This window comes from Palaemon carinicauda, chromosome 1 (assembly GCF_036898095.1).
Source record: "Palaemon carinicauda isolate YSFRI2023 chromosome 1, ASM3689809v2, whole genome shotgun sequence".
In the NCBI taxonomy this organism is placed as follows: Eukaryota; Metazoa; Arthropoda; class Malacostraca; order Decapoda; family Palaemonidae; genus Palaemon; species Palaemon carinicauda.
Window position 1 is genome coordinate 242454940 of NC_090725.1, and position 24409 is coordinate 242479348.

General features: G+C 50.4%; 1 protein-coding gene across 1 annotated transcript in view; it reads left to right on the plus strand.

The window, feature by feature from the left end:
• The window catches only part of Oseg4 (intraflagellar transport protein Oseg4), an 821277-nt gene that overhangs the window by 121241 nt on the left and 675627 nt on the right, over positions 1-24409 (plus strand). The window contains 1 exon segment of the mRNA XM_068388427.1: positions 17365-17476. Within this exon segment, the coding sequence (XP_068244528.1) occupies positions 17365-17476 (112 nt within the window).

A 24409-nucleotide genomic window follows, 5' to 3' on the forward strand; every position in this document is an offset into this window, starting at 1 on the left:
TTGAAAGTAGAAAACCCCAAGGCCTTTTCTTCCGTTGCCCAAACCTTCTCCGAAGCTCCCACTCGGTAGCGTAGACCGGTGTATTGTTTACCAACCTCGGGACTCGAGAGATGACGTTGCTTCCCCTAGCGAAGCAGCTCCACCTCTCCCTCCAGGGGAGGATATATCACTAACCTCCTTGTTTCAGCTTTGGTCCTCCTTGGGGCTTACGGGTTCGCCCTCCAAGGAGGTTTTGCTTAACTACATCCGATTGGGTGCCACTGTCAAGCAATCGTCGTCACCGTCAGAGGTTGATCCTCTGTCTCTTTTCGACGTTGTGGTGTCAGAGGTATCCAATGCGGTATCACCCATCACCTCTGCCTTTCCAAACTCTATGGTAGCTGACGGCTTAGTTTCTCCCGTTCCTGTTCAACCTACGAGGGAGAAACTAAGTCCATCGTCAGTCTCTCCTGCTAGTGTTTCTCCCCCTCTGGGAAGTTTACTTACAGAGACTCCTCTTCGGAGGACTGCAGAAGGTCAGCTTGCTAATCCAACGGCCCTCAGAGGGCGCATTCGTCAGAAGGCTCGCCTTCCTCTTCGCCTTAGAGGCCTTCCTTCACCTGTGGTGGGGAGGCGTCTCTTTGGTTCAACATCTTCGATGCAGTCCACCGAAGAGGAGCCTGTAGACCAATCATCCATCACTGCTCCTGCACTGGTCCTGGACCTTTCTGCAGATCGTTCACGATCTCCTTCAGTGGAAGGTCGTCCTTTTAAAGGACACGTCGACCTTCCATCCAACAGACCTGCCAACCTGCTGTCACCATTTCTACACGAGCCTAACAAGGCTCCACCTAAGCACGCTATTGCGCGCCAACCACATTCGTGCTACGCTCCAACGAGACCTGACGAACGCTCCTTAGTAGCTCGTCAGGCCCCATCACTAAACCCTAACACAGGGCATCAAGGGCGTTTGCGCCAACACGCGCATACGCTCCAACAGGAGCATAGCTCCATCACGCGCTATGCGCGCCCTCATGCGCATATGCACCCACGTTCTCCTGCGCGCCCTGCGCTTACGCTCCAACATTGTCCTACGCGCCCACGGCCCAGCTGCACGCCAACACTCACCTGCGCGCCATCAACCTCCTGCGCAATGGTGCTCTCCCTCTCGCCATCAGTCTCCTGCCCGCGCGCATATGCGCCCAACATCCAACTCTCCTGCGTGCCATGCTGCGCATCATCATACGCGCCAGAAAAAACCTGCGTGCCAACGATCTTCTGAAAGTAGTACTTCTGGGAAGTCAGCCATGCTGGCTTCTCCCACGCGCCAACCAGTACCATCGCGCCAACCAGTACCATCGCGCCAGCGCTCACCTGCGTCCCAGCCTTCTCTCGCATGCATCCGCAAGGATAGGCGCGTGCTTGCTCATCCTCTCCAAAGGATGCGAGCCAACATTCTCTCGCGCGCCCCACATGATTCAACTGCGTGCCCGCGCGTTAGGGATCTTTCTCCTGCGCGGGCCCTACGGCTGGTATAGATGCGTGCGAACTCTCTCCCGCGCGCCTGCACATACTCTCCCGCATGCGCGCGCCAACAGGCTCCCGCACGCGTGCGCGCCAACAGTCTCCCGCACGCGTGCGCGCCAACAGTCTCCCTCTCTCAAGCCCCGATATTCTCCCTCGCGCGAGCGTCTATATCCTCCCCCGTGCGAGACTGCAGTACTGAACTACGCACGGCAAGGTCGGCATCGCCTTATTCCCCTATCCGCAAGCGCATACCACCGCGCATTGTGGGAGAAGGGAAACATCCAGAGGGGTCCAGGATCCCAAAGCCACCACAGGCGAACCCACCAATGATGGGGACTCCTCCCAGGGATTCTTCAATCCCTGTCCCTTCAAGGGGTATGTCTGACAGCGCATCTGATCAGAGCTGTAACGCAGGCTTTCAAGCCTGTCTTCTCTGAATTGGGACACAGAACCATGGCTTCTTCTACCCCTTTGAAGAGAAAAAGAGGAGTTTCAGACGCGGTCACTTCTCCAAGGGCGAAACTGACTCCACGCAGACCTTCAAGGGAGGTTCCTTCTTTTCCTCAGACTGCCTCTCCTTCCCTTTCGGACGAAGATTTCCCATCCCCAAGGGAATCACGTGAAGAGAGACTTTCCCCCATCACACCAAGGGGGGAAACCTCTCCTCGTGCCGAGGGGTCTACTCAGTCGGGGATTGAAAGGAACTTGCCACCCTCGTCAATGTTGGAGTCCTACACTCCTTCCTAGGAAGGAATCTAAGGACTCCAAAACATTGCCGAAGTCCTCTACTAGGACTAGGATGGAGCCAGCTAGTCACTCAGGGAATGTCTGTGACTCTCCCCAAGAAGAGCCTCTTGGGATAGAAGGAGACTTCGCTGCAAGTCCTACAGCAGGAGGAGACCAGCAAGAGTCAGAACATGCATTTTGGCAAGTTCTGACTCTAATGAGGGCGCTCAATGGGTTTTCCGACCCAGAGATCCCTCCTCGAGAGGGCAAGGACACGGTCTTGGGCCATGTCTTTGGTATTCAGAAACCCTCCAAGACCAGTGCAGCACTGCCCTGGTCTCAAGAGGTTAAGAGTACCAGAGACAAGATCTCACAACAGCTCTCCGAGATGTCCTCCTCCAACCGTTCCGGTGCCACCAACAAGCTCCTCCCACCTCCTCGGGTACAGCAGAGGAGGTACTTTGAGATCCTTGAGGAGCCTTGTTTAGCTCTTCCTCTTCACCACTCGCTGGAAGAGCTAACCAGGGAGTCCCTCTTGAGAGACTCTCCAACCGGTAGGTCTAGTTCTCGGCAGCCGAGATCCTCAACCAGGAGAAAGTTGCGAAGTGTGCTATGCAAGCCACTTCATGGCTCGATATCTGGTTGGGGACCTTAGGTATCCTGATACATTCTGAGGATTTCTCCAAAGAACGTACCAGGAAAACTATGGAAACCTTCCTTCTTTCAGGTACTCGCACGATCGAGTCTGGCCCACCAAGTCTTGAACTTGTGGGCAAATACCATCCTGAAACGTCGGGATGCAGTAGCTGAGAGGTTCCATCAGAAGGGACCTAGCACCGAGATCAGTAGGCTCAGACATACCTCCCTAGAGGGATCCGTCTTGTTCGAGCCTAAGGATTTGGAACATGCCGCTGAGAGGTGGAGGAAGTCTCATCAAGACTCCCTCCTTTATACAGTTTTAACATCCAAGCCCTATAAGCCTCCAGCACCACAGCAGTCCCGTCCAGTCAAGACCACTAAGACGACAACAGCAGCGAAGACCTTGGTATCTAAGCCCTTTCCGGTCAAAGAAAGGAAAGGCAAAAAGTCTTCCAGGGGAGGCAAAAATCCTAGAGGGAGTAGCCGAGGCTGCAAACGCTAGGATAGGCAGTCCCCCTGCATGTCCACCAGTGGGGGGATGCCTACAAAGTTTCTCAAACAGGTGGAAGCAACTCGGGGCCGATTCATGGACAATCTCCGTGATTAGTCTAGGATATCGTGTCCCGTTCATAACATCTCTGCCTCCCCTGACGACGAATCCAGTGTCATTGAACTCCCTTGCCATGGGATTGGCAAGGGGGCAAGCCCTTCGGGCAGAAGTCCAGACCCTGTTGAAGAAGGGCGCTCTCCAAGAGGTCCTCGATGGATCTCCAGGCTTTTTCAGTCGACTCTTTCTTGTAAAGAAGGCGTCTGGAGGCTGGAGACCAGTCATCGACCTCTCAGCTCTGAACAAGTTTGTCAAACAAACTCCGTTCAGCGGGAGCCTGAAGTTCAGGGCCATTGCAAAGAGGTCCACAGTCGGAGAACCCCACAAAGTCAGGACTTTTTTGGCTACTAGATGATCCAAAGACCCCTCGGTACTTACTATCTGAGATGCTCTGCTCAGGTTGTCGGCGAGCACATTCCTTTTGCCAGGAATGAAGCGTGCCGGACACGGTCAGACTAGCAGTAAGACCACAAGACTTCATGTGCATGCTGGACCTAAAGGACGCGTACTTCCAGATCCCAGTCCATCCGTCTTCAAGGAAGTACTTAAGATTCTGACTAGACAACAGAAAGTACCAGTTCAAGGTGCTGTGCTTTGGTCTCTCCACAGCACCACAAGTTTTCACTAGAGAGTTCACCCTAGTATCATCTTGGGCACACAGGATTGGCATCCGTCTCCTCCGTTATCTGGACAACTGGTTAATCCTAGCAGACTCGGTGTCGACCCTTCTTCTTCAACACCGAGACAAACTTCTGAGTCTTTACCAAGATCTGGGGATCATGGTAAATCTCGAGAAGTCTTCACTGCTTACCACTCAAAGACTGGTATACCTAGGCATGATTATAGACACCACTCTCCACAAAGCTTTCCCATCAGACGACAGGATAGCAAGGCTGAGGAAGGTTGCAAGACCTTTTCTCAGACGAGAAGAACTTCCAGCCCAATCGGGGTTACGTCTCCTCGGTCACCTTTCATCGCTGGCCCGTCTAGTTCCCAATGGTCGCCTCAGGATGAGATCCCTCCAGTGGCGACTCAAGTCCCGCTGGAATCAAGCGTACGACTCCCCGGACATCCAGATCCCCATGGGACCTGCGGAACTGATGGAATTCCAGTGGTGGGTGAGAAACGAGAACCCATGAAAAGGAGTGGATCTTCTCGTCCTCCCCCCGGATTTGATGCTGTTTTCGGACGCTTCAAAAAAAGGGTGGGGGGCCCATGTACTGCACCACACGACCTCAGGCCTCTGGTCAGAGTCAGAAAAGTACCTCCACATAAATCTCCTAGAGATGAAGGCCGTCTTTCTGGCCCTTCAATAGTTCCAACAGTACCTGGCAAGTCACTCTGTGGTGGTGATGAGCGACAACACCATAGTAGTGGCCTACATCAACAAACTAGGAGGTACTTTTTCGCAGCAACTATCCCATCTAGCAGTAGAGATACTGAGATGGGCCGAAATCCACTCGATACCTCTATCAGTATGCTTCATTCCAGGCAAAAGGAATGTGCTCGCCGACAACCTGAGCAGAGCATCTCAGATAGTGAGTACCGAGGGGTCTTTGGATCATTTAGTAGCCAAAAAAGTCCGGACTTTGTGGGGTTCTCCGACTGTGGACCTCTTCGCAACGGCCCTGAACTTCAGGCTCCTGCTTTACTGATCCCCAGTCCCAGACCCCAAGGCTCTCTGGCAAGATGCTTTCCAACAACGGTGGGACAGCATCAAAGTTTACGCCTTTCCCCCGTTCTGCCTGACGAGGAGGGTACTCAACACCAGAACATCGGTCAATCTTTCAATGACCCTCATAGCTCTGCTATGGCATCACGTAGAATGGTTCCCGGACCTTCTGCAACTCCTAACGGAGCCACCAAGAGAACTCCCTCCACGACACAATCTACTCAAACAACCACATGCCAAAATCTTCCACAGAGGGACAGTGGCACTCCGACAACATCAATATCTTAGAAGTCAAGGAAATGTTCTTGACTCTAATAGGTCTTTTCCCATCACAGAAGCAACATATCAGTCTAATTCTAGACAGCCAAGTGATAGTCCACTGCATTAACAGAGGAGGTTCCAAATCAAGTCACGTAAATTAAGTGATGGTAGCTATCTTTTCTATGGCAACAGGGAAGCTTTGCCACCTGTCGGCTGTTCACCTGGCGGGAGTAAGAAATGTGGTTGAGGATGTTCTACGAAAGACACCTCCGCGGGAGTCGGATTGGTCCTTGGCCAAAAAGTCATTCAACTGGACCTGCCAACAGGTTCCGGGTCCCCAAGGAGACCTATTTGCCACGGAATCCAATCACAAGCCACAATATCATGTGGCCCCCAACCTGGACTCTCTGGCCTATGTCACAAACGGCTTGTCCATAGATTGGAACAACTGATGGAGGATTTACCTGATTCCACTTTTAACCATGCTATTGAAAGTCCTGGACATGCTCAGGACTTTCAAAGGTCGGATTGCCCTCGTAGCCGTCAATTGGCCAATGCAACTGGTTCCCTATCTTGGTGGAACTAGGACTCCGATCTCGGCGGATTCCCGAACTAAGTTAGCATGGATGGTACTATCTCACAGTGTGTCTGCTTCCTCACGGATTCAGAGTGCCTTCACTTTATGGACTATCTGAGATTTGCAGCACAAAGAGATGCTGAGATTGACCCTTTTAACAGATTGTCCCTAGTGTCAGGTATATGAGATTCTACCCTTCGGGAAAATGATTCTGATGTAAGGAAGTTAGCCAATATCCGGAAGACTCAGAGGTTCAGAGGTTCGGACGCTGACTACGAATCTGGCAGTTACCTTTTTCAGAACTTTTTTGGAAAGAGGTCTTGCCAATAATGCTATTACTATGGTTAAATCTGCTTTAAAGAAAGTATTTCAGATCGGGTTCAATTTTAATCTGACAGATTCGTATTTTTTGTCTGTTCTGTGAGCCTGTACTAGACTAAAACCAGTAACTCGCCCTCACGCAGTTTCATGGGTTTTAGATGATGTCCTTGATCTAGATTCTGACTCTGATATTGACTCTTGCACTTTATAGCGCTTCTTAGGAAGACGTTATTTTTGATAAGTTTAGCCTCGGGAGCCAGATTATCTGAACTCTCAGCATTATCTAGAGAATCTAATCATATTGATTTCTTTCTTCTGGTGGAATTTTATTCTCTTTAGATGGAAAATTCTTAGAAAAGAATGAGGGTCCACAGAATAGATGGTCCCCGTGGAAGATTGTCCCACTTCCACAGGATCTATCTCTGTGCCCAGTTATCACTCTGGAAAACTAGTTAAATAGACCTTCGGGACCCATTTCCCTGAAAGGAATCAGTCAATAGATTCTGTGTTTTATTAAAAGAACCAAGCCGGAATCTGTACCACGTGGCCAAGATTAAAAAGATGTAGTAGCTCCTCCAGATTTAACACAACCATTATAACAGGGTCCTATCTTCATATATATTTTCCCTCTTAGTGCCTTGTCTCCTAATAAGGAGCTGGGCGGCACCTGCCTTTCCTTTCCCCCCTAACTTAACATTGACCTTGATTTGGGGTGTAATTAAGAGATTGGTATATCAAAGATTTTAGTAAAACACGCTTAATTGAATTACTCTATTTTTAATTCAGTTCATTAACTTTTTGTTTATTTCCAAGCTTATGGGACCAATTCTCTGTTACTATTTCACGGAGCGACACAGGTTGAGCCCAGAAAAGGGATTTTGACGAAGGAAAAATCTATTTCTAGGCGAGGAATCTGTGTCGCCCAGTGAACCCTCCCTCCTTTTTCCTCTCCCTAGGCTGACCCAAGCTTGGGGTGCTAATAGGAATGATGGGAGAAGGATAGGTAGTGGTGGTGGTGGTGGGGGGGGGGGGGGGGCAGTAGCTGTAGTGAACAACACCTCGTAGTAACGGGGATTTTGAGGAGGGAGAAGTCTAATTGGAAAGGGATCTCTGGTAGTGGTATCACTCGCCCCAGTTTTAATACCGACACCCTTTAGGGGTGAGCGAGCTGGATATATTCCTAGCATTCCATGCAACTTTTTTCTCTGGTATTTAGCAGTATTTATACCTTTGAAATGGTGCTTTAAGGAGTATTTCACTGGGCGACACAGGTTCCTCGCCCAGAAATAGATTTTTCCTTCGTCAAAATCTCTTATATATCTACCGGATAAGTACAGGTATGTTCAAAAATTTATTTTATTATGAAAATATCATATTGTTATTATTATTATTATTATTATTATTATTATTATTTAAGATACATTGTTACTGTCTTTCTGTAGAATCTGCACATAACACGTGTGGCTGAATATGTCTGACCTGATTATAGTCTTCCGTTTTTCCGTAAAGTAAAGGTAAAATAATAAAAAGGCAGAATTAATTGTATTTCTAATAGCGAAGATAACTCACCAGAGGGAGAAGGGATCACAGTTTGGAGGTACAGTATTTGCATTCAAAGCTATATGAGAGAGTATTGGATAATCTCAGCCATTCCAAAGATGGTTTGGACCTTTTTGGCAGAACTACTCTCAAGGGTTGGATCATCTGAATCCGGGGGGTTCCAATCCTTGAGGGGGGACTCTTGGCTTTTGGCCGGGAGCGCATCATTACAGATATGGGGAGGATGATTCCATAGTTTCTTGGTCTCAGTCCTAACAGGCAGATTCAGCCTCTATATCTGTTGTGATGCTATCCTTCGGGTAGGGTATGGAGTGGACCATCTGGGAAGTATACTCTCATTGTGCCGATAGTGGCATTTGTTGACTGAATGCCCTGCTTATAGCACAGAAAGAAATAGATATCTGTTTGAGGCTCGGGGTGAAGATGGCAGGTTCATCCTTGCCAAGATCCTTGGACATGATGTGTCGTACAATGATAGTGGCATTTTTAAATTTATATCAGAAGCAAGTCTTCTTAATGCTATTTATTTTTTATAACATATTTACTTTTTCAATATTAATCTTACCCGATAATCATGTAGCTGTCAACTCCGTTGCCCGACAGAATTCTACGGACGGGATACGCCAGCGATCGCTATACAAGAGGGGGGTGTACTCACCAGCGCCACCTGTGGCCAGGTACTGCAGTACTTCTTGTTGACACCACCTCAATTTTTCCTCTGTCGTGCTTCCGGCAAGACCTACATGGATACGCTTATAATTTTGGAGTCTTTGTTCACGGTTTTGGTGAAGTATTGCTCTGAGATTTCAGCTTTCGCTATACAAGAAGCTTTTCCCTTAGCTTAGATAGCTTTTGGATTAATTTTGATTAATGGTATAACGATCTTTGCTTTAATTTGGAAACCCCCCTTGACTGTTCTCTGATTCAAGATGTCCGACCATTCACAAGCTCCTACCCAAAGACGATGTAGAGTTAGCACTTGTGTTAGGCGTCTTCCGAAGGCCTCGGTTGATCCTCACACCGTTTGTTCCGACTGTAGGGGAAAATCCTGCCAGTTGGAAGATCGATGTGAGGAATGTGCCGGTCTTTCGGAATTTGATTTTATTCAATTCCTCAAATATACGACTAAGTTAGAGAGGGAGAGAGTTAGGAGGAGTTCTGCTCGCTCTTTGCTTTATTCCTCCCCCCATGATCCTCATCCTTTTCCTCCCCCTGTAGTGGCTACCCCCGAACCTATTATTAGTGCTCAGCCTGATATGTCGGATGTTTTGCGTGCCATTCAGGCTTTAGGTGATAAGGTGGAGTCGGTAGTGAGTGACCACAAGTTCCTCTTGGCAGACGTCAAGGAACTTAAAGTGAAAAGTGCAGTGGGAAGTGGTAGTGCCAGTGCTGTGCCTAGTGTCAGTGTCAGTGTTGCGCATGAGGATACTTCTGTGCGTGCCAGTCGTCCTCCCAGTCCGGGACCTCTTGCAAGCTCCCAAGCCCAGGGGAGAAGCAATGTCGAAGGGCAAAAGGGTTCGGCAGGCCTTGATCGGCGCACAGTAGTATCCTCAGTGGTTGCGGGCGTATCTTATAGAGATCGTCACTTCCACTCTCAGACGATTGAGCCCTTAATTTCCTCGTCTGCAGAAGATTTTTCCGGGAGAAAACGCTGGACTCAGGTCTCAAGGCCTCTTAAGCGTAAAGTCTAGACCGCGCGAGTCCAACAGCCCAGGTGTAGCCACTGGGCTAGCTCGGACTCGCCGCAGTCATCGGATGACTGCACGCCTCCTAAGAGAGGTAAGGCGATGCCTCAACAGACCTCAACTTCTGTTAAAGCTATGCCTCAACAGACCTCAACTTCTGTTGATCCTAAGATGGCTATGCTGCAGACTATGCAGTCGCAGCTTGCGGTGTTGATGCAGGAGTTTCAGGCAGAGAAGGTTAATACACCTCCTCCTGCGAGCGCTCCTCCTCCTCTGCGCAGTCCAACCTGCCAGACGTATGATGTTGAGGTTCCTCAAGCTACCTCCATGCGTGAGCTGCCGCATTGGGAGTTGCCAGATACCAGCGCTGTGCAGCAACCCCCACTTTCCTTGAGGCAGGAGCCTCTTGCCACGCGGCAACCTCATCAACACTGGGGGCAGGAGCCTTTTGCTTTACAGCAACCTCCTCTACCCTTGAGGCAGGAGCCTCTTGCGTTACAACCATCCTCGAGGCAGCAACCTCTTGAGGTACGACAACCTCTACCATCCTTGAGGCAGCCACCTCAACTCTCGCGGCAGCCACCTCCACTTTCCTCGAGGCGAGAACCTCAACTCTCGAGGCAAGCACCTCAAGAACCTCAACTCGTGAGACAAGAGCCTCTCTCTGCGCAGCCACCTCAACCCTTGAGGCAAGCGCAACTCTTGAGGCAGGAACCTCATGCTATGAGACAGCCACCTCAACGCATGCAGCAACCACTTTCTCCTCAGCTTGAGCCTCTTCCCATTCAACTTGAACCGCAGTCTATGCAGCATGAGCCTCATGCTTTACAACAGTCGCCTCTCACCACGCTTGCTCCTCAGACCTCCGCAGAACCTCCTTCATCCTAGCCTCATGACTTTGTCATTACCAGCCCTCATCCTCTTCAGCAGAGACTTGAGGATGAATCCGCAAGTGCGCATGCACCCGCTCTTCAGGATTCAGCCATTCAGCATACCGCTTTAACTTTACCTCTCGCTTCTCAACCCTCAGGTGATGAGGTTTCTGAGGATGAAGCTGCTCACCTGGATGATCCTTCATCTGATGTGGAGGAACCCAAGTCATTGCCACCCTCCATTGACTTTCGCAAGGTCCTTGCTCTGTTCAGAGAGTTATACCCTGATCACTTTGTTTCTGCTACCCCTCGCTCTCCTCCATCCGAGTTCTCTCTAGGCATGCAACCTGTTAAGTCTGCCTACACTAAGCTCGTCTTCGCTAGATCATCAAAGAGAGCTTTGAGAATGTTAGGGGATTGGTTGCAGTCCAAGCAGCAACTGGGAAAGACGTCTTTTATGTTTCCACCTCCTAAGCTGACTTCTAAGGCGGGCGTCTGGTATGCCACGGGAGAGGAACCAGGCTTGGGGGTCCCTGCCTCTGCCCAGGCTGACTTCTCAAGTTTGGTTGACTCTCCACGAAGGTCGGCTATGAGACGCTCTAAGGTCTGCTGGACCTTTTCTGACCTGGACCACTTCTTAAAGGGAGTCTTTCGCGCCTTTGAAATTTTTAATTTCCTCGACTGGTGCCTGGGGGCCTTGAGCAAGAAGACTGCCCCTTCTGACAAAGACTCGGCCATGCTGATCATGTCCTGTATGGACAAAGCAATTCGCGATGGTTCCGGCGAACTTGCCTCTATGTTTGTATCGGGAGTCCTCAAGAAAAGGGAACAACTTTGCTCCTTCCTTTCCACTGGTATCACCTCTTGCCAAAGGTCACAGTTACTTTTTGCTCCTCTTTCTAAGTTCCTGTTTCCTGAGGATCTTATCAAGGAATTGTCTGCGGCTCTTATACAGAAGGACACGCATGACCTCGTGGCCTCTTCAGCACGGAAGGCTAAGGTTGCACCTTCAGTTCCTAGAACTTACCGCACCCCAGTGGCTGATACTCCTGCTACCAGATTTATTCCGCCCTTTCGTGGCAGAGCCCCCAGCCGAGGAGGTACCCGCCCAGACGGTCACAGGGGCAGGTCCAAGAAAGGTACCAAGTCTTCGAAAAGCAAACATTGACTCTCCTCCTCTCCAGACAGCTGTAGGAGCCAGACTCAAGATCTTCTGGCAAGCTTGGGAAAGAAGAGGTGCAGACGCCCAGTCTGTCAAGTGGCTAAGGGAGGGTTACAGGATACCATTCTGCCGCAATCCCCCTCTGACCACTTCTCCCATCAACCTCTCTCCCAACTACAAGGAAAAGGACAAGAGGCTAGCGTTACATCAAGAGGTGTCGTTCCTGTTACAGAAGGAGGCAGTGGTGATAGTCCGGGATCATCAATCCCCGGGCTTCTACAACCGTCTCTTCCTGGTGGCCAAGAAGACAGGAGGTTGGAGACCGGTGCTGGACGTCAGTGCGCTCAATGCTTATGTCACCAAGCAGACGTTCACTATGGAGACGACGAAGTCGGTCCTAGCAGCGGTCAGGCAGGAGGACTGGATGGTCTCGTTGGATCTGAAAGACGCCTACTTTCACGTCCCCATTCATCCAGACTCCCAACCTTTTCTGAGATTCGTTTTTGGAAAGGTTGTGTACCAATTCCAAGCCCTGTGTTTTGGCCTAAGCACGGCACCTATGGTGTTTACGCGACTGATGAGGAATATTGCGAAATTCCTCCACTTGGCGGACATCAGAGCCTCCCTTTATTTAGACGACTGGCTGTTAAGAGCCCCCACAAGTCGTCGCTGTCTGGAGAGTCTCAGATGGACTTTGGACTTGACCAAGGAACTGGGTCTTTTGGTCAACTTAGAGAAGTCCCAGCTTATTCCTTCCCAAACCATCGTTTACCTGGGAATGGAGATTCGGAGTCAAGCTTTTCGGGCTTTTCCGTCGGCCCCAAGAATCAACCAAGCCCTAGAGTGCATACTGAGCATGCTGAAGAGGAACAGATGCTCGGTGAGACAGTGGATGAGTCTAACAGGGACCCTGTCATCGTTAGCCCTGTTCACCGAGTTAGGGAGACTCCACCTCCGCCCCCTTCAATACCATCTAGCAGCTCACTGGGACAAGAATATGACGCTCGAAGCGGTCTCTATTCCTGTTACCAAAGAGATGAAGACTACTCTCATGTGGTGGAAGAGCAACATCCTTCTCAAGGAGGGTCTCTCGTTAGCTGTTCAGACCCCCAATCTTCATCTCTATTCGGACGCATCAGACTCGGGCTGGGGCGCGACCTTGGACGGACAGGAATGCTCGGGAACATGGAACAAGGAACAGGAAACGCTTCACATCAATTGCAAGGAGTTGTTGGCAGTACATCTGGCCTTAATGAACTTCAAGTCCCTCCTGCTAAACAAGGTGGTGGAGGTGAACTCCGACAACACCACAGCCTTGGCGTACATCTCCAAGCAGGGAGGGACTCATTCGAGGAAGCTGTACGAGATAGCAAGGGACCTCCTCATTTGGTCAAGAAGTCGAAACCTCACGCTGGTAACGAGATTCATTCAGGGCAATATGAATGTCTCGGCAGATCGCCTCAGCAGGAAGGGTCAAGTCATCCCCACAGAATGGACCCTTCACAAGAACGTGTGCAACAGACTTTGGACCTTGTGGGGTCAGCCAACGATAGATCTGTTCGCTACCTCGATGACCAAGAGGCTCCCATTGTACTGTTCCCCAATCCCAGACCCGGCAGCAGTTCACGTGGATGCTTTTCTGCTGGATTGGTCCCATCTCGATCTATATGCATTCCCGCCGTTCAAGATCATCAACAGAGTTATTCAGAAGTTCGTCTCTCACGAAGGGACACGGCTGACGTTGGTTGCTCCCCTTTGGCCTGCAAGAGAATGGTTCACAGAGGTACTGCAATGGCTGGTCGACGTTCCCAGGACTCTCCCTCTAAGAGTGGACCTTCTACGTCAACCTCACGTAAAGAAGGTACACCCAAGCCTCCACGCTCTTCGTCTGACTGCCTTCAGACTATCGAAAGACTCTCTAGAGCTAGAGGCTTTTCGAAGGAGGCAGCCAGAGCGATTGCCAGAGCAAGGAGGATATCCACTCGCAGAGTCTATCAATCCAAGTGGGAAGTCTTCCGAAGCTGGTGCAGAGCCAATGCAGTTTCCTCTACCAGTACCTCTGTAACCCAAGTTGCTGACTTCCTGTTACATCTTAGGAATGTTAGATCTCTTTCGGCTCCTACGATCAAAGGGTACAGAAGTATGTTGGCAACAGTTTTCCGCCACAGAGGCTTGGATCTTTCCTCCAACAAAGATCTACAGGACATCCTTAAGTCTTTCGAGACCTCTAAAGAACGTCGCTTGTCCACTCCAGGCTGGAATCTAGACGTAGTCTTAAGGTTCCTTATGTCTCCTAGATTTGAACCTCTCCAGTCAGCCTCTTTCAAAGACCTTACTCTCAAAACTCTTTTCCTCGTCTGCCTTGCAACAGCCAAAAGAGTTAGTGAGGTTCACGCCTTCAGCAGGAACATAGGATTCACATCCGAAACAGCTACATGTTCCTTACAGCTCGGGTTTTTGGCAAAAAATGAACTTCCTTCACGTCCTTGGCCTAGATCGTTCGAAATTCCTAGCCTTTCCAACATGGTGGGTAACGAGCTAGAGAGAGTTCTTTGCCCTGTCAGAGCTCTAAAGTACTATCTTAAAAGGTCAAAACCTATACGAGGACAATCAGAGGCCTTATGGTGTGCCATTAAGAAACCTTCGATACCTATGTCCAAAAACGCAGTTTCGTATTACATAAGGCTTCTGATTAGAGAAGCTCATTCTCACATGAAGGATGAAGACCTTGCTTTGCTGAAGGTAAGGACACACAAAGTGAGAGCTGTAGCTACTTCGATGGCCTTCAAACAGAACCGTTCTCTGCAGAGTATTATGGATGCAACCTATTGGAGGAGCAAGTCAGTGTTTGCATCATTTTATCTCAAAGATGTCCAGTCTCTTTACGAGAACTGCTACACCCTGGGACCATTCGTAGCAGCGAGTGCAGTAGTAGGTGAGGGCTCAGCCACTACATTCCCTTAATCCCATAACCTTTTTTAACCTTTCTCTTGAATGCTTTTATTGTTGTTTTTGGGTTGTTACGGTAGGCTAAGAAGCCTTCCGCATCCTAGTTGATTTGGCGGGTGTTCAATTCGTTCTTGAGAAGCGCCTAGGTTAGAGGTTGTGTAGAGGTCCTTTAGTATGGGTTGCAGCCCTTTATACTTCAGCACCTTAGAGTTGTTCAGCCTCCTAAGAGGAACGCTGCGCTCAGTAAGGAAGACGAACTTATTAAAGGCAGAGTAATGGTTCAAGTCGACTTCCTTACCAGGTACTTATAATTTCATTGTTATTTTGAATAACTGATAATATGAAATACGGGATACTTAGCTTCTTGATTAACATGTACACTGGTTTTCACCCACCTCCCTGGGTGTGAATCAGCTACATGATTATCGGGTAAGATTAATATTGAAAAATGTTATTTTCATTGGTAAAATAAATTTTTGAATATACTTACCCGATAATCATGATTTAATTGACCCACCCTTCCTCCCCATAGAGAACCAGTGGACCGAGGAAAAATTGAGGTGGTGTCAACAAGAAGTACTGCAGCACCTGGCCACAGGTGGCGCTGGTGAGTACACCCCCCTCTTGTATAGCGATCGCTGGCGTATCCCGTCCGTAGAATTCTGTCGGGCAACGGAGTTGACAGCTACATGATTATCGGGTAAGTATATTCAAAAATTTATTTTACCAATGAAAATAACATTTTCTGGTTTTAATTGAATATTCTTTTAATCTTTATTTATAATGAACGATATCGGTGCCCATGACCTTCGATGTCAGGATGCCAGAGAACTTCAAATCATTCATTCATTAATTTACTCAGGGATTCACTAGTCAGTTGTGTCCCTATGACCTCTTACCTGTAGGGTATTCAACATTTTCCTTGGAGAGGCTTTTCACAAGTAATAACAAAAAGGATGCCTGAATATCCCTGTACAGTAGATCGTTGGTTGCCTTCCAGCAGTCGAAGTGGTCTATCCACTAAGATTGAGGTCTTGGGTGAGACCTTGCGTTGCTTGATTTTCCTCTCCCCGGGACAGCAAAGCTTGCTATACCTCAGGGAAGAAAGACCCAGCTCGGTCTTGCCTGTGACAGGATGCCGCTAGGCTACCACCGCCTCAGAGCGTATAGTTCTTGGACCACGCTTCCAGAATGGAGTGCTCCATACCTCTAGTCAGTCCTCAGATCATGACCTGACTCCTAAAAAGCTTCTTTCCTTCTCGTTTTGACCTCCACCATGAGTGCCAGCAAAAGATATGGTCTCTTCTAAGACACACCCGAGCCAGGGGATGGAGCTCTAGTAACACTCAGCTTCATCTCTGAGTCTGTTACCAAGACTCAGACTCTGGCTGTAGCAGACTCAAGGTTGTGTTCCTTCTGAGTGGAAGTCTGTACTTAATCCTTTAACCCAGATCATTTGTACTATGTACTATAAGAGCCCTGAGGCATTATTTTATACGATCTGCAGGAGCTCAACAGCATGTAAACAAGCTTTTCGTGATCATGGCCAAGGTCAAGAGGAGAGTTGCCAAGAATACAATCTCTTCTTGGATTCGACAGGTCATAGGTCTGGCCCTGACTCCAGACTCTCCTCCACACGTTTGTAGACCCAGAGCTCACGATGTTAGGAACCTAAGTAAGTCCCTAATAGTTAAAAGACCTACTCCGTGATGCAAATATTTCAAGCAGGTGTGCGGAGGGCGTCAGATGACCTTCACAACCCATTACTTGCAAGACGTAACCCTCAGGAACCTGAATGCCTGGGTCCTGATAATGGCAGCACAATATATGGTTAAGATATCTCACCTCCCTTGCAGGACATAGAGCAGTTGGTCGAGGGCATACGTTCCCAGGATAAGTTTGGAATAAATGGCAGAGTGAACAGTCTTTCTTCCTTTATCTTCCCTCTCTCTGGGCACGGCACCCATGGAAGTCTGCAAGCTGGCCTCCTCTGCCTGCAGGTAGAAACCATATTCCTAGTGTAGCCTAAAATATGATATGTATTTGTTGTGTTCCTGTTCTCCTAGTAAAGGAGAGTCAGGCAACGGCTAGGTTAAGTGTGGAGTACAAGTCCAAATAATTTCTTACCTTGATAAGTCACGGTGTTTAGTTCACTCACAAAACCACGGATTGCCAGACCGGTAGTTCTCGCACATATTTTGAGAGGTAGCTAGGTGTAAGAGTGTGTCTATTAAGCTTGTGCAAAGCACAGAGTGATACCCCAGGTTAGAAAATCAGCTGGTTGGATTAGGTCTTCCACCCACCTAAGGGGGAGTCTCTTAGGTAAAGAGCGATAGGAAATAATTTGTATTTTTCTTGGTTATACAAGCCTTGAGCTCATTACAGATACTGGTCCTGCCATCACCTGCCCCTGAGAAGTCTTGCCTGCAATTTCAAAGTTACGTAATGTTACCACTGTGGATGTGAGGGGGGGTGGACTACCCCCCCATCACTAACACCTAGCTAAAAGTCTTTTGGTAGTTTCAGCTGTTGCTGAAATAGATCTCCTAGGTAAAGTGCTCAAGGATTGTATAGCTAGGATAAATTTAGATTTCATAATTTGTCATGTTTGTCACAGAAAAATTGTGCTTCTTTAGGGCCTCTCTAAAATGACTTTTATAAGGTTTAATTTTTAACAAAGGATTGAACCTGATTTTTATACCGTTCTTTGAATTAGGTGTGAATCATTGTAGTTTAATAGAAAATGTATTGATGACAATTATTACCAATAAAAGGGGGAAATAAAGGGGATTTAAATTCTTATTTCCTCCTCCTCTTTTCTTTTCAGATTGCCATCCCTAACAACACTCGTTTACGATGTGTTGGGTGGAATAAAGACCAAGGATATATTGCCTGTGGTGGAGATGATGGATTACTGAAAGTTCTAAAGTTAGAGGCAGGTAGGTGTTTTGAATTATCCATAAGTACAACACAAATACTACTTGTTCCGTCACTCTATACAAACCCTCGCTATTTATAGGGAATACTACTTTTGGCATAGCTGAAAGACGAGCCATAAGATTTCAGTGAGGGATAACTGCTCCAATTGCTAGTTAGTGGGATCCCTCTCATTCATACACCTAGGCTGAGCACTTACTTTACTTTTGGCTCAGGTAGTGTGTGGACGTTGCCACTCTCTTTCACCTTAAAACTGACTTGCCATTTGATTATTTACAAATTAATTCTTAAAGTTTCTGTCTCTTTTCAGAATGTGTTTCTTCTGACCGGCCTCATGCGTACCTGTCCTGGACCTGAGGGTCGCTCCAGCAGTACCTATATGTCATTCCTGCCGAGGCCAACGTTGTAATTGGGACAGCACTTTTCCCGAGTGTCGGGCGTGGTCTGCCTCCCAGTGGGAGAGGTATGGGCAAAGAAAAAGAAGAAATCTAAGTGAGATTCTTCCCATTTGCGGACTTCTTCTTTAACCCCCGATCTCTCCCCGAAGCTGCTCCTGGACCAGTCCTCTCTGGGGAACAGCTGAGTAGCAGTGTGGAAAAATACATAGTAAAAATACAAATTATTTCTAGATTTATTACTTATTTTTAAATTTTTATTGTTTAGGTCATATTTTTATTTTTTTATCCTGTTTACATTGTTTATCTTCTGTCCCTCGCTCAAAATATTTCTTTTTATTACAGAGTGAGGGTCCCCTTTACCCAGCGGGGAACGTATGGTAAAATTTAGCTTGTAATGCTTGGAAATTAGGTCACTAGCCAGGTTTCTTGGTGTTGGTCGTATAGTGTGATTTTTCTTGCCCGAAGTCTCCATAAAAAACAAAGACAGAAGGGTTTGTTGACCCAGGACACTGCATGTACAGTAATTGGACCTTTTAGTGAAAAAATACAGTATTTGAAGGCATGTGTAACAAAAGACAGTAACCTATGTGTCTTTGGTACTGTAGTTATCTTGTACGATTGCCTTCTATTTAGTGTGGTGTACAGTAGGCTAGAACATGGCAAAAAACCCTCAAAGGCAAAAAGTCATAGTTCTCCGTTAGCGTATTACTGTACTTGCAAGATTTAGTTTGAGCCACTGTGCAAATTAGTGGAGAAAGCAACGACAGTGCTCGTTAACTGAAGACGACACCATGGAGCCGTCAGTTAAACAGAAGCAAGATGTTGGAACATCAGCCTAAAAAGAATAAGGACAGAGAATAAACAACAAGTTCAGGATAAAGAAGCCTACAGAGAAGATGCATATAATTCCTTGGATAAGTTGTTGGTGAAATGAAAATTTAACAGTTTTCAAGTTGTTGGTGAAATGAAAATTTAACAGTTTTCAAGTCAGATGCTCATTGTTCTTTGGCCCACAGCCCCGTTAAAATTTTTATACAGGTCCATCTATATTGTATATTATACTATATGTTTGTTCCGTAACCGAAATACAAACCACGCTATTTACAAAGGGTTTACTTTTAGCGCAGTTGAAATGACGAGCCAATAGTTTTTAACGAGGGTTAATTACCCCCGCGCTAGTTAGCGGGGGGTGGGGAAGGGTAGCTTGCTACCCCTCCCCCCTCCACACACCGGTGACTTGCTCCACTTCACTTTTGGCTCGGCGGTGATCAGACGTGTCTGTTCATCGCCTTCGTGACAGCCTTTAATTTTCTTCTTTTTCTTTTCAGCTTGTGTGATTGGTTGGAAGTTGACCTTCAGTTATTTTCTTTTATTTAATATGTGGACATGCCCTGGAGTTGCCGGCCGTCCTTGTGGGACTTTCATGTCGGACGTGATTACGGATCCTCACACCCTCTGCCCTCAATGTCGGGGCCGACGGTGCGACCAGGATAACATGTGCCGTGAGTGCAGGGAGTGGTCTGCCTCCCAGTGGGAGAGGTTTGGCCGTCGGCGTAAGAAGAAGTCCAAGAGAGACCGTTCTCCTCCGGGGTTAGCCTTGAAGTAGGAAGGTTCTCGGGACTCTTCTTCCGCCGCCCAAACCTCCTCCGAAGCTCCCCCTCGTCCGCCTCCTAAGGAGAGTCGTCCGAGTGGGAGCGCAGGCCCTTGTTCTGTTTCCCTACCTTCGGTGGGGGGAGAGGGCGTCGCCTCCCATAGCGAGGCGGTTCCCCCTCCTCCGGGGGAGGTTATTGATAATAATGCTTTATCCAGTGATGATCTGTTACAGATTTGGTCGTCCCTGGGGCTTAAGGGCTTGCCCTCCAGGGTCGCTCTTATTGACCTTGTCTCGTTGGGGGCCGCTGTTAAACAATCGCCGGTGGTGGCGGAGGTAGACCCTCTGTCTATTGTCGACGTCGTGGTGACAGAGGCCTCCGACGTGGCTGGGCCTTCCGACGCAGGTGCTGGTGATGGTGCTCTAGGCTCTCCTCCTCCTTCCTTGCATCCTTCGAAGGGGGAAGTGAGTCCTTCGGTCTCGACTGCTGCCCAGCTTCCTTCTGAGGGAAGTGTTTTGAAGGAGACTCCCCTTCGGAGGACCGATGGTCCCGACGATCTCCCCCGAGGCCGCCTCCGCCGTAAGGCTCACCGCCCTCTACGCCACAAGGGCCTCCCTTCCCCTTACAGGGGGACTAAGAGGCGCCTTTTTGGGTCTTCGTCCTCCGGGGGGGACTCTCCTCGTCAGCCTCAACCGACTGCTCCGCCCTCCTTGAACCTCTCTGCAGACCGCTCACCATCTCCTGCCGGATCTTCGCCTTCTGGAGAACTCGTCACCCGACGGGCAACGGTCCCTTCGGGGCGAAGGGATTCTTCCCTTACGCGAGCAGTGCCAGCGCACAAGCGCTCTCCTGCTCGCCAGCGATCTCCTGCTCGCCAAGACTCTCCTGCTCGCCGACGCTCACCTGCTCGTCGGCTCTCTCCTGAGGTTCGCCCCCCTCGCCAGCGCTCTCCTGCTCGTCAGCTCTCTTCCGAGCGTCGGCGCTCATTTGAGGACCATCGCCCTGCGGTCTCTGACCACCCTTTAGTTCCTGCTGAACTCCCTGCTCACCATCCACCTGGTCCTGTGGCTACGCAACATCGTGCTGCGCGTGTGTCAGAAACACATGTTCGCCAACGCGCCAGCGATCTTCCCGTTCCTGCTCGTGAACCTATCCTCTCACAGGACACGCGTCGACCTTCTGCTCGCCAGCGATCACCAGCTCGCCAGCGATCACCAGCTCGCCAGCGATCACCAGCTCGCCAGCGATCACCTACACATGCTGCCCGCCATCGCACGAACCTGCATGATCGCCCGCTTACGCATGCTGCTCCTCATCGCACTACCCTGAACGATCGCCCTCCTGCGGATGCTGATCACCATCGCACCCTTTCTCGCGATCATTCACCTGCGCATGCTGCTCGCCATCGCACAACCCTGCACGATCGCCCGCTTACGCATGCTGCTCCTCATCGCACAACCCTGAACGATCGCCTTCCTGCGGATGCTGATCACCATCGCACCCTTTCACGCGATCATTCACCTGCGCATGCTGCTCGCCATCGCACAACCCTGCACGATCGGCCGCTTACGCATGCTGCTCCTCATCGCACAACCCTGAACGATCGCCCTCCTGCGGATGCTGATCACCATCGCACCCTTTCACACGATCATTCACCTGCGCATGCTGCTCGCCATCGCACAACCCTGCACGATCGGCCGCTTACGCATGCTGCTCCTCATCGCGCAACCCTGAACGACCGCCCTCTTGCGCGCGATCATTCACCTACACATGCTGCTCGCCATCGCTTACCATCACGTGGTCATTATCGCCAGCGATCTTCTTCACCTACGCGGCAGCACGATCCCTCGCCGTCGCGCCATCGCTTGCGTCCGTCGCCTCGGACACGTGTTCATTTACCTGCCCACCCTCACGCCCACTCGCCTGCGCGCCCGCGCGATCGCTCGCCTGCACGCCCGCGCGACCGCTCGCCTGCGCGCCCGCGCGACCGCTCGCCTGCGCGCCCGCGCGACCGCTCGCCTGCGCGCCCGCGCGATCACCCGCGCAACCATTCGCCTTTGCGCGACCGTTCACCCTCGCGCGACCATAGTTCGCGGCGAATTCCACAGCCGGTGGTAGCAGCAGGGACGCGTGCTCCTAGACGGCACTCGGGATCACCTCCATCCAAGCACAGGTTGGTATTGCAGGACGAGGACAGGTCATTACAGCATTCTTCCCCACCTTCTTTTCAGGCAGGTACCGTCGTGTCCACTCCAAAGGATCGCCCGATCCCTTTCACCTTAGCGAGGATTTCGGAATCTGTGTCCTTTGAGCAGCAGACTTGGTTTGGTCCGCTGGCACGGGCGTTAGTGAGGGTTATGAAACCAGCACTCGCCGGCCAAGGTAATAAACCAGCGGCTGTCTCCTACGCTGAAGAGAAAGAGAGGAGTGGACTTCGTGGTGACTTCCCCCAGGGCGAAGTTGGTTCCCAAGAGGTCGGTCTCGAGGGTCCCCTCTCCTGCACGAGTACTCTCTCCTTCTCCCGTGGACGAGGCCTTTCCGTCCTCAGGTGAGTCCAGTGGGCCGGTAGTCTTCCCCTCGGCACCAGGGGGGGAGACTTCGCTTCAGGCAGGAGAATCGTCTCGTGAGGAAGGGGCCCCTCGAACCTCGTTGTTAGGATCCTGTATCCCTCCTAGGAGGGAACCCAAGGATTCCAAGACCATCCCTAAATCCTCTGCAAGGATTCGACAGGAACCCACGACTACCCAGGGGAATGTCCACGTATCACCCCAGGAAGAGATTCCTGGGGCAGGAGACTTAGCTGCCAGCCCGCAGGGAGGAGAACAGCAAGAGTCCGAACATGCCTTCTGGCAGGTCCTAAGCCTGATAAGGCAACTTAACAGTCTTACGGATCCAGTCATCCCCCCCGTGAAGGCAAAGACACGATTCTGGATGAAGTGTTTGACGTTCGGAAGGCCCCTAAGACCAGTGCAGCTCTGCCCTGGTCTCGGGGGCTGAAGAGTGCCAGAGCTAGGGCCAATGCTCAGCTTGCACTTCTTGCCTCCTCCAGTCGTTCCACTGCCGGGAACAAACTCATCCCTCCTCCTCGCCTTCAGCAGAGGAGGTATTTCGAGATCCTGGGTGAGCACTACCTCGCTCTTCCTCTCCATCACTCTGTGGAGGAGCTGGCGAAGGGAGTTCCCTTGGAGAAACTCTCTGCCCGGCAGGTGTCGTTCTCGGCGGCAGAGATCCTTAACCACGAGAAGGTCGCTAAGTGTGCCATGCAGGCCACTTCGTGGCTGGACTTCTGGTTAGGATCTCTGGGCATCCTATTGCGATCTGAGGACTTGTCCAAGGAGACCAATAGGAAGGCCCTAGAGACCTTCTTGCTCTCGGGCACCCGCTCCATCGAGTTCTTGGCGCACCAGGTTACCACCCTGTGGGCCAACTCGGTGTTGAAGCGTCGCGATGCTGTGTCCGAGAGATTCCATCCGAAGGTCCCCGCCGTAGATGTGTGTAGGCTCCGACATGCCTCCCTCCTGGGGGAGAGCCTATTTGAGCCTCAAGACTTGGAGCGAACGGCTGAGAGGTGGAGGAAATCCAGCACGGACTCCCTCCTCCACAGGGCCCTTACAACTCGGCCCTATAAGCCTCCAGCCCTGCCACAACAGCAGCAACAGCCTCGTAAGGCTCCCAAACAGGCACCGGCAGCTAAGAAAGTGGTGTCTAAGCCCCAGCCCTTTCCAGCCAAGGTCAAGAGGGGCGGTAAGTCCTCCAGGGGAGGCAAGACTTCTAGGGGTGGCGGCCGCGGCCGCAAGCCCTAGGGGTGGCAGTCCCCCTGCGTGTCCACCTGTGGGGGGATGCCTTCAGCGTTGCGTCCGCAGGTGGCAACATCTCGGGGCCGATGCTTGGACGATCTCAGTGATCGGCCAAGGTTATCGCGTCCCGTTCACGTCATCTCAACCTCCCCTGACAGCGAATCCAGTGTCGTTGAGCTCCTATGCCATGGGATCGGCAAAGGGGCTGGCCCTTCAGGCCGAAGTCGAGACCATGTTCGAGAAGGGTGCTCTCCAGGAGGTCGTGGACGGCTCTCCAGGCTTCTTCAGTCGACTCTTTCTTGTAAAGAAGGCTACTGGAGGCTGGAGACCCGTCATCGATCTCTCGGCTCTGAACAGGTTTGTCGAACAAACCCGGTTCAGCATGGAGACAGCAGACACGGTCAGACTTGCGGTGAGACCACAAGACTTCATGTGTACACTGGATCTAAAGGATGCGTACTTCCAGATCCCAATCCATCCGTCTTCCAGGAAGTACCTGAGATTCTGCCTAGACAACAAGATCTACCAGTTCAAGGTGCTGTGTTTCGGTCTCTCCACAGCTCCTCAGGTGTTCACCAGAGTGTTCACCCTGATTTCGACTTGGGCGCACAGGAACGGCATTCGTCTCCTTCGTTACCTAGACGATTGGCTGATCCTAGCAGACTCGGAGTCGACCCTTCTTCGACACCGAGACAGGCTTCTAGATCTTTGCCAGGATCTGGGGATCGTGGTAAACCTCGAGAAGTCCTCTCTGCAGCCGTCCCAACGACTGGTTTATCTAGGCATGCTAATAGACACCAATCTCCACAAAGCCTTTCCATCAGACGACCGGATAGCAAGGCTGAGGAGGGTGGCGGAACCTTTCCTCAGGCGAAAAGAACTCCCCGCCCAATCGTGGTTGCGTCTCTTGGGCCACCTATCCTCCCTGGCCCGTCTGGTTCCAAACAGCCGCCTCAGGATGAGATCCCTTCAATGGCGGCTCAAGTCCCGGTGGAATCAAGGATCCGATTCCCCGGACACTCTGATCCCAATGGGGTCTCTGGAACAGACGGACTTGCGGTGGTGGCTGGCCGACGAGAACCTGCGAAAGGGAGTGAGTCTTCTCGTCCTTCCCCCGGAATTGACTCTGTTTTCGGACGCGTCAAAAG